Source organism: Furipterus horrens, unplaced genomic scaffold (assembly GCF_987537825.1).
Source record: "Furipterus horrens unplaced genomic scaffold, mFurHor1.1.pri manual_scaffold_4, whole genome shotgun sequence".
Taxonomy (NCBI): domain Eukaryota; kingdom Metazoa; phylum Chordata; class Mammalia; order Chiroptera; family Furipteridae; genus Furipterus; species Furipterus horrens.
In genome coordinates, this window is record NW_028327174.1 from 16632654 (window position 1) to 16647693 (window position 15040).

The 15040-nt window shown below is 39.4% G+C and overlaps 1 protein-coding gene across 5 annotated transcripts in view; it reads right to left on the reverse strand.

The window, feature by feature from the left end:
* NR1H4 (nuclear receptor subfamily 1 group H member 4) overlaps positions 1–15040 on the reverse strand; it is a 69941-nt gene that overhangs the window by 25295 nt on the left and 29606 nt on the right. For all 5 annotated transcript variants that reach the window (XM_090275364.1, XM_090275365.1, XM_090275363.1 and 2 more), the window contains one exon: positions 10257–10622. In XM_090275364.1, coding sequence (XP_090131490.1) covers positions 10257–10622 — 366 coding nt within the window. The remainder of the gene's footprint in view (positions 1–10256; positions 10623–15040) is intronic.

Here is a 15040-nt window from a genome sequence, read left to right on the forward strand (position 1 = left end):
CGCCAGCTCAATTTTTGGTCAGAGCACACGCCTGGGTTATGGGCCAAGTCTCTGGTTGCGGGGCAGACGAGAAACAACCAATCAGTGTTTCTTCTCCCACTCTTTCTCCCTTCCTTCCACTCTCTAAAAGTAAATAAAGTCTTTAAAAAATAATTTTGTTATATTTAAAAATTATATGACATTCAAGTTTCAATAGCCACAAATAAAGTCCATTAGAACACAGCCAAGCTCATTTATTTAATGATGTCTGCTTTTGCACATAATGGTAGAGTCAAATAGTCATGACAGAGACCTTAATACCCGCAAAGCCTAAAATATGGACCCTTTACAGAAGTCTGCCACCTCCTGTGCAGTATTCACATGCAGTCTCAAGCAATGACTATGAGCCGGGGTAGGGGGTGGGGTGGGGGCAATGATTAGCAGGAAGAGGGAGTCCCCTTGCCCAGAAGACAAGGACCTGAACATTCTACCCAAAAACACATCTGGTCCTCCATCCTGATCACTAAAAGCAGGCTGCTCAAACACAAGCAGCAGCTTCAGCAGGGAATCTTAGAGGTTACTCAATTAATGAGATCACTCTTCTTTTAGAGTGAAGTAGGAATTGCCTCTGTGAGAGTTTGTCCTGCAGGCAGCTCTGAGTCTGTTTCTTCTTTTGCCTTCATCTATGAGGAGGTCCCCCCCAAAAAACAACAGAATTTTCTTATTAAAAATTGTGTATTTATTCTTACATGTTTAAACTTCAGTCCCCTTCAAAGTACTCTCCATTTGATGCAATACAGCTATCAAGATGGTTTTCCACTCCTCAAAACAGTACTTGAATTCATCTGTTTTGATGCCTTTTAGTGCTTCTGCTGTTTTTTGTTTCACCCCTACCACACTGGCAGAACGTTTCCCGTTGAGGACTTTTTTCATCCAGGGGATAAAAAAAAGGTCACTTGGGGCAAGATTGGATGAATAGGGAGGGTGGGGCATGGAGAGTTATCCCATTTTTGGTCAAAAACTGCTGACTACTCAGTGGAGTGTGGGCAGGTGCATTTGTAAATCACCCATCATGAAATGGACAAATGCACTGAAAGGGTCTTCAAAACACATTCACTGAAGCCGAACACAGCCTCTCACAACAACGCCAGCTCGTACACTGTTGTAGATTGGTTCCTAGAACACTTACCTAGCAGGGGAAGCCTGTACTACAAGGAGCTTGCCCTCAAGAAGATAATTCTGGTTTTTTTGATGTCCTCCATTGTATAAGTAGAAAGTGAAGGATTCAAGTCTAAGACACTGAAAGTTATCCTAGTGATAAGTTGACTGACACAAGCTACAGGTAAATAAATGTTTTTTTAAATCTTTCATATAAGAATTTTTAAAGCTTAATTTATTCCTCAGCTCAACCACAGAACTGAACCAGGAAAAAAATTGAATTTACCTCATTTTAGCACTGTAAATGAACATAATAAATCTTCCTAATTTTTTAAAAGGTAAGTTATTATTTGGCCTCATGATTTTGGGTGACCAAAATATAAATCATCTCCCACTCAAGCTGAGAATAAAAAAACATTGTAATTAGCTGTAAATAATAATAGTAACAGAACCTTCACATCCTTTATGTCAGCTCTAGTATCACCACTTTATCTACAGCTGTATCTTTCATGAGGTCACCCATCCCTTTCCCATTGTCTTTTTTACTTACTTCACATCACTTATCTCTTTTTAATATTATCTTATCATTTTTTGAAGAAGTTATTATTTTCTGTGGTTCAAAAATCAATAGATCTGAAAGGATATAAAGTATAACATTTTCTTCCTATATCTGTCCTTCCCAGAGACAATCAATCTTATTTGCTTTTTATTTTTGTGTGCATGAGTGCACACAACCTTATGAAATTAGCTCCTTGAATTATTTTGATTCTGGGTTGAATTAGATTAAACTCAACTCCCCACCTACTCCATGCCTCCACTTGAGTAGCCTCAATGTGTCAGTAAGAAATGCACAACCACCAGGACAGCTTTGTTTACTCCTGACAATAAGTCTAGAGTGAGCCCTCCAAGCAATAGGCATCCTGTCACATCTCAAGTCAGGACCTTACTTCACTCTCCTAGACTTTGTTACAACTTCTCTTTAGTCTCCCAACACCACTTCCACAGCTCTGACTCTCAGTTGATGACAGCTTCTTATCTGACTGAGAATATCAAACCTGTCAATTGAGAAATCCCACATGCACCAGCATGAAATCTATTAGCCTACCTGTATCTGCACCACATAATCCTCCTTTCTTCCTTTTATTAAGGATGGACTGGCCCTGTTCTAAGTCAAATCCACCTTAAAATAAAACCTTCTTTTGAAACTTTATGGGCAAGAAGTATTCAAAGTGATGAAAAGTAAGGACCTACAATCTAGATTACTGTATCCAGCAAAGCTATCCTTTAGAATGGAAGGGCAGATAAAGTGTTTCCCAGGCAAGGTAAAGCTAAAGGAGTTCATCATCACCAAGCCCTTATTATATGATATATTAAAGGAATTTATTTAAGAAAAAGAAGATCAAAACTATGAACATTAAAATGACAACGAACTCACAACTATTAACAACTGAATCTAAAATCAAAAACAAAAACGAACTAAGCAAACAACTAGAACATAAACAGAACCATAGATATGGAGCTCATATGGAGGGTTATCAGCGGGGATAGGGGAAGGGGAGAATGGGGGAAAAGGTGCAGGGATCAAGAAACATAGCTAATAGGTACAAAGTAAACAGGGGGATTTTAAGAATAGTATAGGAAATGGAGAAGCCAAAGAACTTATACGCACAACCTATGGAAATGAACTAAGGGAGTGAGTGGACTGCTGGCGGGAAGGGGGTACTGGGCAGAGGGGAGCAAAGGGGGAAAAATTGGGACAACTGTAACAGCATAATCAATAAAATATACTTTAAAAAATTAAGTCCAATGCTGGTTCACTATCTCCTATAAAAAATGTTCAAAAGGACAATAGGTCACCCATTTATTCATGAAATACCTTTTAAGAATTCTACCATTCTCTCGGCAAGAAAAATGTGACTGACACTGACCTATTTGAAAATGCAACTGTTCGAAAGTCCCAGTCAGCTGCAGATCAGTTTTGTTAGTTGAGGTTTGAAGTTTGAATCAAAATTTAATCAGATATTAGCATATTTCCATATGCTCCACAGATAACTGAGGGGGAAAGAAAGCTCTAGATTTAATCTGGTGCTGAGAAAACGGTAGTCATTGTCACTCTGCATAATGCTGGTGTGCCGTAGTCATTTTTAAAAAGATTAAAATTTCTCTCATTGATGCCATTTATGTCTACAAGAAATAAAATACTTAGAAAAATTAAAGTAGTTCTAATAGAAACAGATATAGGGACCAAGGAAATCAGGAAGTATAACCATGATCTTTGTTTTTTATTTTAAGTTTTTAAAAATTTGTGTGTGTGGTCTGTGTTTAAGTATCACAGGTCAGACACACCTGCAGTGGAGACTTATAGCAAGAGAGCTGCCAGTATCTTCACATATAAAAACCTAACTTAGTTCTCCAAATGACCCTGTGATATGGACAGTATCCCATTTTTGCAGATTGGAGTCTCAGAGAAGTTAAAATTTCAGCAAACTAAGGATTGACTAGCTGGATATCCACTGTATCTCCTAGTATTCTGGGGTGCACTCTCCACGTTAAAGAAGGAGAGCTGAACCCACTCTTTCCCAGGCTTCCTTGTGGCTGACATGTGGATACGATTGAAGCTCTGCCAAGCAGATGCCCTTGTGACGCATTTGGAAGTGGGAAGTGAAGCAAGAGTTGTGCTTCTGCCGCTTTTGTGGTCTTTGCCGGCAAAGTGGGATCGTGCCGTTCTGCTGTGTCTGCATCTCGGTTTCCAGTTGCTAACTTTGAAGGTGTGAGAGGCCAGACAGGGGCATACATTGTATGTACAAATTTAGCAGGCAGTCGGTGGCTCTGGATCCAGTCATCGCGGGGAAGGCAGCTTCCAGATCCCTAGATGGCAGCGAAGGAGGCCAACCGTTCTGTGCTAGCTTCCTGACCCCTCATCTCCTTGAATAGCAACTGCCCTGGCAGGCCAGTTCCTCAGGGTGGCTCTGAACATCGTCCTGGATGCTCAGCGTAGAGCCTGCTCCTCTGCCCTTCCAACTTCTCCTGTATTAAAGTCCCTTCTACGTGCATTTTTGGGTTCTGTTTTATTTTCCTGAACACTGACTTGCATATTAAGTACCTTGCTTATTCGGTCAAGAAGTACAGAGCCTAGTTTCAATGCATGCCTGTCAAACCCCAAAATCTGTGCTCTCTTTGGTGGAAAGTTATGGAGTGAAATTCATCTTGTATCTCGTAAGCGCAGGTATCCGAGGGGTGTGGGGGATGGGGACCAAGCTGGCTCAGCTGACAGACTGCCTGGCATGGGGCACCAGTTCTTTCACTCGTGTGTTGCCCTGTTCAGTGCCCCTCCTCCCTAATCCCTAAGCCAGGGCAATTTTCACTTGTTTTCTCCAGAGAAAACAAAGCACAAAGGAGCCAATTATTGGTTTCCAGTCACCAAAGCCTATGCTTCAAGATCCCAGACACTGAATTTCCCCAGTTGGGAGAGGCAGTCAATCAAAGAGGACATGAAAGAGGTCATATCTGAGAAGGTCCTGAGCTCTGTTCCCCTCCCTCCCCACACCCAGGCTGAGTCCTGGGATGGGTGTGATGAAAGATTTTAGAGACTCCACGTCATCTGGGAATCCTGAGGCAGAGGGGTTCTTGTATCCTTGCCTGGGGATCGTCTGGAGATGCCCCCAGTGTCCTGCACCCAGCATGGCATAGGAGCAGGTGAAATGGCTGCATGGGTTCTCTGGGCAGCCAGGCATTCCAGCGCCCCTGGGGCAGCATCAGGGACCTGCTCACCTGAGCTGCGAGGAAGCAGGAGGGCCAGAGAGGGGGAACGGGTGTGCCCAGGACCCAGGGTAGAGCCTCAGAGACTCTTCCCACTGGTGACTAAAGGCCAGCTAGAACAACCCCCAGTGGAAACCAGACTGTGTTAACAGCCCTGAGCACCAGAGGCCCCCCTTTCCCACTGGTGCCCAATCCCTCCACACGGCTACCAAATCCTGGCACTTAGACAAAACCCCAGAAAAATGACTTTTTGTGGGGATGGGGATGGTGCGTACAGTAATCCTAAATTGAACAAAATAAAGTTTCCACCAGGGCTTGAAATGGCATTAAATCCAAATATACGAAAGGGGTCAGCGAACTACAACTAGGTGCATGGGCCAAATTCAGCCCATTGCTTTTTTTTTTTTTTTTTTGCCTAATTTTTGTAGGCTAAGTAAAACCACCGCCAGGCCCCTTCTTTGCATGGCTGTGTTTGCAGAGTTGCACAACTGCAACAGAGACCGCGATGGTGCAAAGCCGAAAACGTTTACTGTCCGTCTCTTTACAGAAAAAAATCGCCAACCGCTGGCACAGAACAGGGGCTCTGCCGGGCTCCACGTCATGTCCTCCCTTGCGCTCCGGTGCTTTTGCTGCCACCAGGGGGGCAAAGTCTCAAATCAGAATCAATGAAAAAGCTGTGCCTCCTTTCTCTGCTCTCAAAAATGCATCTACTTTCAGATCCAACTTCTCCTTCCCGAACCACCCCCAACATTGGTTCTCTTTAGACCACTTTTCTGTTCCCTTCCTTGTCTCCTGTGACTCTGCCCTTCCCTGGAGCCTTCTATCTCTGATTTCTATTCCATATATCCTTGGTGGGCTGCTCCTCTGGCCTGCCTTTAAAGTCAGTATTCCTGTTTGTTTGTTTGGGTTTTTTTTTTTGTTTTCTCAATTCTGAAGTGAAGAGTTTCTTAGGGTTGTCCTCGGCACACTGGTCTCACTCTAGTCACTCTGCCATGCCCCTGAGTTCTTCTCAGGAGGACCAGGTGTCACTGGAGCCTTCACCTGTAAGGAGGTGAGCTGGCCCAGGTTGCTGACTTTAAGGATTTATGCCTTTGGCTTGGACAATCCCTTAACACCTAGATGAACTCTTGGTTTACTTCCTTTGGTCACTGAATTAGTCCATATTATCCTTCAACAGATAGCTCAAAGTGTAGAACAGTCACTTAGTGGGCAATAAAAGGCATCATAACCTAGTGGTTAATAATAGAGGCTCTGGAGTTAGATTTATAAGCTAGAGATTTGAAGCTCTACCTCTTATTAGCTGAGAAGCCTTAAGTAAGTTGATTAAACTTTTATGCCTCACTTCCTTCATCTATAAAGTGGGGATAAGGTGTGAGGTTTAACAAGTTGACTACTAAAGTATAGTAAACACACCACTTAAGCTATTAGCACTGCTCTCCAGATCTCAGCTTCTATTTGAAACAATATGCTTATTCCTCATTTTAAAAAAATAAGCTCAATAGTACCTACTTTCCACAGTTGCTGTAAGAGCCTGAGAAAGTGTTTATAGCATTGGCATGTCATTGGCACTGAAATTTGTAGGTTCAAATTTATAATGGGATTTTCCTTTTGAATCAGATTTTCAGAATAAACTACGCACATTCTTTTCTATTTCTCTCCAAGCAGGAAACACATGACTTGGTTAGATTTTGTGTGTTTCCAGTCAAGATTTTTATCTATTGAGTTTTCTTTTGATGACTGGAGAGCAGCACCTGCCCCTTCCACCTTTGAGAATTTCACAACCACAATCCACAACCAGGCTGCCTGGCCAGATAAGTCAACTCAGGGGCCTTTACAACAGTAGTTCTCAAACGTTAGCAAGGAGGGTTTGTTAAACCACAGCTTCTTGGGCCCCATTCCCAGAAATTCTGATTTAGTAGGTCTGGGGAAGAGCCCTCAAATTTGCATTTCCCACAACTTCCCAAGTGGTGCCGAACTGATACTTCTGGATCAGGACCACACTTTGAGTAGCACTGGTCTCCGTAGACAAGGTGGGGAGGCTTTGGGTAATGACGCAACATCAAGTAGAATAAGTCTTCCCAATCAAATGATAACGGTCTAAGACCATAACAATAATGATAGGCATTTATTGAGTCTTGGCTATGTACCAGGGCTTTTACTAAGTCCTTTGCACATATTAAAATTGTTTTTATATTTTTATTTTATGGATGTCTTTAAAAATTAATAACAGCATTCTGTGGATCATCTCTGTGACCATCTTATGCTGCCATTCAAACTAAATGCCTTCATTTTTATTTGTATCCATGATCTCATTAACAGCAAGAAGCACAATTTATTTTTCAAGAGCTATGAAAAAGTGGCAAAGGTAAATTCAATGTTCATGGGATTTCCTCAGCGCAAGGTTGGCCAAATGGAACCCTGGATGAACCAAGGTTTGGACAAATCTGTTGCTTGAACAGAGAAAAGCAGTAGGGAACAGAGGCCTCATACCAAGCCTACCAAACTCAAAAGAACTGGTCTTCAGTAACACTTCGAGCAACAAAACCACATAATATAAGCAGTCTCTTACTTTATTGATATTATAGTTTTGTTTGTATTTAATTCTATGAATTTCTTTTTGTTCTTTTGTTGCATAAAACATTTTTGTATTAAAAAATAGCATAAGGAATTAAATAAAAGCAGTTTGAATCAAGATGAGAAACATGATTCACTTCAAGAAAGCTTCATATATGACTTCACATTATAATAGTACTTTTAACTGAATAGGCTATCCCAGTGGTTCCCAATGGGGCAATTTTGCTCCTCAGGGGACATCTGACCATATCTCCTGACATTTTTCTTGTCACAACTAGGGGAATGCTACTGGTATTTTGTGGGAAGAAGCCAGGGATGCTGCTAAACATCCCACAATGTATATAAGACATGCCCCCAGAACAAAATGCCGATAGCATTGTGCTTCAGAAACCCTGGACTAACATCAACTTTCATCAATTCAGCAATAGGAGTGATATGAACTATACATATTTCTGACTTATAAAATTTACAAATGAGGTCAGAAGACAAGAAAAAACAGGAAATAATTAGAACTTTATAAACTGTGGTACTATCAATTCAGTAGGTGTAAAGACAAACAACTAAGATAATTTCCCATACAATGCAGAACTTTCTTCTGTGAGAACTCAAGCCTAATCACCTAATCACTTTTTGAATTTTTGTAATAATGAGGAATTCATTATCATCTGAGACAAGAAGCCAATCTTATTGTTGGAGGACTTCTTGATGTGTTAGAAAATTATTTCTTGAATTATGCCCAAAATATACCATTCTGTGAGCTTTATCTTTTGGTCCTCATTTTGCCCTCCAGAGTAACAGACACAGCTACTTTTTAAAATTGATTTTTAGAGAGACCAAAGAAGGGAAAGAGGGCGAGACACATTGATTTGTTGTTCCACTTAATGAATACATTCATTGGTTGATTCTTGTATGTGCTCTGACTGGGATTGAACCTGCAGCCTTGGTGTATCAGGATGATGCTTGAACCCACTGAGCCAACTAGCCAGGACCCAGTCCCTTTATGACTAGAGTTACTACAAATCTCTTTCTTTTATGTAGATTGGCAATTGACTTCTCAAACGTACATGTAAAATTTTATTTTCATTTTAATCCAACTTTGGTCATTTTGAAACTTTCATTTTTCCTAACCAGTTAGCTATTCCTTCCTGTTTTATTACAACTCTTCCTCTTTTCAACTTCAGCATTCTTGTTTATTTTTTCCAGCTTTATTGAGTTATCATTGACATGCAACATTATGTAAACTTAAGGTTACAACATGTTGATTTGTTACACTTACATATTGCAAAACGATGACCACCACAGCCTTAGCTACCCCTCCATCGGGACACATCACCACCACTTCTTTCTTTTCTTTCTTTCTGCCATTCTTTCCTTCTTTCTTTCTTTCTTTTTTTTTTTTTTTTTTTTTTTTTGATTAGAACATCTAAAATCTACTCTCTTGGCATCTTTGAACTCTCTTTTTAAAAAACTGTCACAAACACAGATTTCCATCTCCAAAACTCTGCTGGCTCAAGAAAAAATTGCCACCAAATATGAGGGTGGGAGGGTAATACTTATTTTATTATTTGGGAGTAATAAAAAATTAAGTAGTATAAAAGAGTTTGAATATAGTTTTACAAAGTGGAGCCGTATATACTAAGTACCAGCGATGAACATGGATTTTCATACATCATTCAAATAACATTTATACCATATTTATTATACGGTGGGCACCGTGTTGGGTGCTATGCGAAGTAGTAGAACTGGAGGCATAATCTGTGCCTCAAAGAATTTACAAGTTCTCTTTTTACCTATACAAACTGGACTCTCCACAAAAAGAATATGGGTATTTTGATGGCCATAAATGAGATCTTTTAGATTTTCTTTATACACCTGTTTTAACTTTTAAATGTGGGACATAAACACTAATTTATGTTTTAAAAAATCTAATGACATCACACCAAGTTTTTAAGCGGTGACTAATGTAGTTTTTTTTACACAATCTGATCATATGAACTTTCGAAGATTTGAAATGTCCTTGAGCCATTCTTATGTGACTGTTTATTTTAATGGCAATCATGGCCAACTGGGAACCTGAATTTGGCACACCATTCAGAGATTCTGCTCAAGGGCAGTTCTTACTCAGCTCTCAATGTCACAGAAGCTAGCAAAGTGCCTAATGCATGTTAGGCATTCCATAAATATGTGTTAAATGAAGAAATGCAAAGATAAACAGATTAACCTACTAGTCCACCCTGTTCTTTCCTCTGAAAATTTATGAACTTATTACCTGTGTCCTTCTTGGGAGAGTAATCACATAGAACTTTATATTGAGTCATTTTCTTATTTCATGTGTTATATTTTATTCATTCTTAATGGATAGTAATTTCATTGATCTCCCCACCCCCCACCCACACAGCATTTCACAGATGATTCCTACTAAATGAAGTATCTATTGAAATAAGCTATTGTTACTTCCTTCTTTTTTAATTTTAAGAGGTAAGTTCAAGTTTCTCTTAAAAAAAAAACAACAAAAAGAAAACAAAAAAAAAAAAAATCCACAATCATAAATTTCTTAACTGTGTGTAAGGTTGTGAAAAGGAAAGTGGTTACTTACACCTATGTGAAATACTCTAACAAGCTTTTCCTAGAGATCCAAAACATTTAACCAAAGGTGAGGAGATAGGAAGAAGTAGGAGAAAACGGGAAGTTATCTGGGAAAAGGGATGAATCCAGCTGGAGGGATTTCGACAACCAATACAGTAAAACCTTAACAAGCAGAGCATTGCCAACCCAAAGATGCTTACCTTTGCACCCCTCACAGGTCAGTGCATTGTAATGGTATCCAGATGCTCTGTCTCCACAAACAACACATAGCTCATCTCCTTTGATTCTCCCTGCTGAAGCACCCATTCGGGCCTTCTTGGTTACAGGAACCTCTACTGCCTCAGTGTCTCCCTGGTAGAGAGTCTCAGCTGGCATTGGCTTGAGTTCATATATTCCAGGAGAGTACCACTCTTCAGGCTGCTGGGGGTAGAAACCCAGGTTGGAATAATAGGATGATGAGGAAATCTGTGGTTGAACTTGGGGAAACTGAATACTGTTGTATTGTGAGTATGATTCCACTTCTAGATTCTGTCCCAGAGGACCCACTGTTGGTTCTGTCAGTACACCTGAACAAAGTGACAATAAAACTGGAATTAACATCATCATTCTATAGAGAGACAGTTTAATGTACAGTATGTATAACAGTGTGGGCCCTAATAAAAGGACTGAAATAGTTAACTGTATAAAAATTAACAACTTTTTTTTATATCAAAGAAGTCTGCATAAAGAATTAAAGGACTAAATTACAAACTCAGAAAAATATCCAGAATATAAGGGACAGACCAAATAGTTATATCATTAATATGTAAAAAGCTCTTACAAACCAGTTAGAAAACATTCACCATGGAAAAAGGAAATCAAACAGGAACATTTGAAAAAAGAAAAGCAAAAAGAATGTTAGGAAAAAGCATTCAACATGGTAAATATTTAACGTTCCATGGAAAATGATAAAAGATGCGAATGGTCAGTTTTTAGAAATAAAAACACAAGTATGTGAAAAAGATATAAAAATGTGCACATCCTTGCCAATAATTACATTTAAATTGACACTACAATAGGAAAAATATCACAGTTTTTACCCTTAAATATATCAAGGTTTAAAAAGTTTGACACAACACACACTCTTGGGAAAGTAAAATTCTTGGAGGGCAATTTGTCAATATCTTTCAGCATTTAAAATTCAAACGCTCTGAACCCAGCAATCTACTGCTAGAAAATTCATTTTAAAGATATGCTTACATCTGAATAAAAAAAATATTTGTGTAAAGTGTTCATTTGCAGCAACATTTTTAAGAACCATACGCTGAAAATGACTTAAATATCCATCAATAGGAGTCTAGGTGAGTAAATTATATTATGTCCATACAATGAAATACTATCTAGATGTATGGACATTATAAGTGCTGATATGGAAAGGGTTCTACAATATGGTGCTTTTTGAAAACATGAAGCTATAGAATACTATGTATATTTTCATGAATATTAAAAGCACTGTGTGTGTGTATGAGGCAATGTTTTGCACAGTACAGAGGGAGCAGAATGATGGTGACTGTGAGAAGATTGCTACGCTGTTCTCTGGGGAGGAAAATTGCACCCAAAAGAAGAGGGGAGTGCCTGAAATTAGTCTACCTGGGTTCAAATCCTAGCTTTATTTTATTACTTACTATCTGTGCATGTTGACAATTTATTTAGCATCTTTAAGCCTCTGTTTTCTCTTCATAAAACAGGGTGTAATGCCTACTTCCTTAGGTTCATGTAAGGATTAAATGAGATAATACATCCAACATGCAAGTGCTTTGCTAAATGTGTGCACACGTGAAGTGCTAGATGAATTCTAGCCGCCGCCAAAATAGTCATAATCATTACTCCTACAGCCGTTATCAAATGAGCCCCTTATCTATAAAACCTCCAGGTAATAGCAAACTATCAGGTTGTGAAAATGCTTCTATTTCCTAGAAACATGAACGATGGCTCTTTAGAAAACAGCAGTGTTTAAATTATGCAAAACACTACAAAATGTCATAGACATAAATAAGATATAGGAAACTATACCAATGTGTCTGATTCTTCAAAGCCTAGACCAAAATTCCAACTCCACCTCTATGAACAATGAGACTGAGCAAATTAAAGTACTGATAACCCCAGTTTTTACAGCAGTAGGCTTGGGATGAAAATATCTATATCAAGGGTTGCTGAAGACTGAGATAATACAGATCCACAGTTCCTCATGTGAAATCTCTGGAGTCACCTGTGTTTTCAAATTCAGAGTTGTTTGGATTTTAGAATAAAATTTGTTATTATTTCTCAGCATAGTCTGGGGAAGACTCCAGAATCAAGCAGCCATAGTTTCCACAATGCAATGTATGAATACTCACAGTAAGAGGAATAAATGAAGGCCATAAGTGCCCTCACATTCATTTAGGTCAGGTTTTGCCACAAAAGGAGCTTGTATCACACTTCGAAAAAAATGCTTAGTTTTTAGAGTTTTGGGGATTTGGAATTGTCAGTTAGGGATTGTGAATCTATGCATCTATACATGTAGAATGCTCTTCACAATGCTCAAAAGACGGTTCATACTATTATTATTATTACTACTACTGCTGCTTAGCCCAGGCTGGTTTGGCTCAGTGGATTGAGCGTTGGCCTGCGAGCTAAGTGTCGCTGGTTCGATCTTCCAGTCAGGGCACATCAGAGAAGGAAAACTCTGACTCCAAAAAACCTCCGCTGCCTTGCGGCATACCTCTTCAGGGGAAAGGCTAAGGGAGTAAACCCCGACAGAAAATCCGGAGCCGGAGTCCCTACGGCGGTTTGATGTTGTAGTCAACACCGGCAACTCCTGCGGTGCACCTGAAGCCAAGCTGTATTGACTCCGTCTTTCCCTTGGATCCTTCAGCTGCGAAGAGAGGGGGGGTCTGCTGCATGGGCAACAGCAGACCCTCCATATCACCCTGCCCAGGCTCTGTAGCTTCAGCTTCACTGGAGAGGACACTCCAGCGTCATCGCAAGATGTCGATTCAACACGGGAGGAGACAGATACCGTGTCACTCCCGAGTCGGACTGCACAACCATTCTCGGCGGTGCAGATAGACACTTAAGAAGCTACACCATCATCTCTCAAGATGGACGGCTGCCGACGACTGCTGCTGCTATAACTTTTAGAAAACTTTATTATAGAGTTCTTCCTAGTGCTAGGTACTTGTATATTCCACAAAATCCTATGAGGTAATTAACATTATTACCCCACTTACAAACAAGGAGCCCATGGCATAGAGAATTTAGGCCACTTGACTCCTATCTACCTAAGTAGCTGAGCTTTGAACTTGGGGAGTCTGACTTCAAAGCCCACGTGCTGAACTGTTCCTCTCTAGGATAACTTCAGATGTGTGGTGCTTTAGATCATGAGAGTAAAGCCTTTCTCTTCCTCCCTCTGAGTTCTTTAGTCTCTTCAAGGCTCTGCTCACAGATAACCTCTAACCAGATCTGCAGGGCTCAGCATGATCCTACCCTTTCTTTCTTTTCCAGCCATTCCTTAAATGTTCCTTGCTGATTCCAGACTCAGGAACCTTCCCATGTGCTGTTTTCTGAGCCTGGGACTGCCCTCAAAACAGCCATCCCCTCTGAGAGCTTCCTCTCTCTAATATCCACTTAACTCTAAATTTCCCTTGAAGTACAGTTTCTCTTGGAAGTTTTCCCTGACTCTAAGTCCCTGGGCGTCCTGGCTTTGAATCTAGTTATATGGTACTTACCTTCCCTGCCTGGTCCAGCCTTTGCTCATCTGTAAAGAGAAGACTCCATGCTGGATAATCTTATAGTTCTTCTTTATAACCAAAATGTCTATAAGTGTATGACTAATGGTCCATGGGCATTAGAATTCAGGGCTTTTTGACAATGTCATGGTGGCGTATATACGTATTTAATGTTTATTGACCCAGGAAATGATTGACAGAGCACCAAGTATACAATATCTGTGCAGATATCAATTTCTTATTTCATGCTTGACTTATTCATATAAAACCAGCATTGAGTCAGAACATCTAACAACCAAAAAGATTTACCTAAAAACCACAAAACGGAAGAACATAAAAATATGTAATTATAACAGGAAAGAAGAAAAGATATAAATAAAATCCTGATTTATTTAATAATTTAATGACTAAAATTTCTGGAGTGAATAGAATTAAAAAGAACTTAGCATTACAAACAATTTCACTTGCACTTATAGCTAGATTTTACTTTCCCAAACACCTTAGCCCTAATCAACTCTGCATCCCCACCCCCAAGCCTAGTTTCTCTCCATCTATGCTTCCAGGAAGGTTAAGCAACTTGCCTGAGGTTGATCAATTAATGACAGACTCTGGATTCTGTAGAATCCAAGGAAATGTGTATGTTTTTCTCCTTATATGGCAATTCCAAGATCTCTGAGCATTATTTCAACAGAACAAACCTTTTAATAATCAAGAGACACAATGGACTCCCAGTTCAAGTCAGATCATGGTATGAATATCACATTAATCTCTGGGATCATCTCAATTAAAATGAAAAGCTTTCACAAAGACATCAATTGTATTACATAAAAATGACAAAACATAGTAAAAATTAGAGATCAGTTCATAATAAATAATGCCTCTATTCCAAAGCACACCTATTGAATACTTCTAGTATTTCACATTCTCCCCGCCAAATCTCTACAGAGTAGAGAAAATACATATACAAGCAACTTAAAATAAAATAAAAAAACACCATAGTGAACTTTCTGATAGAGCATAAGCAGAGGAAGGTCAAGTTTAGAGTATGCTTTCTGAAAAGGTAATTTTATTTCTACTTTAATGTAATTTAAAGGGATATACATATGTTTGATTTGTGAGTGGGTTTTTTTTTTTTGGTTTGGTTCTTTTTTTTTTTGGAATCAGTTTATCAAGCAGTTAGAAAATTTGGATTCCTTACTATAGGAAATTCTATATAAATGAGAGTGAGAGTTGAGGAA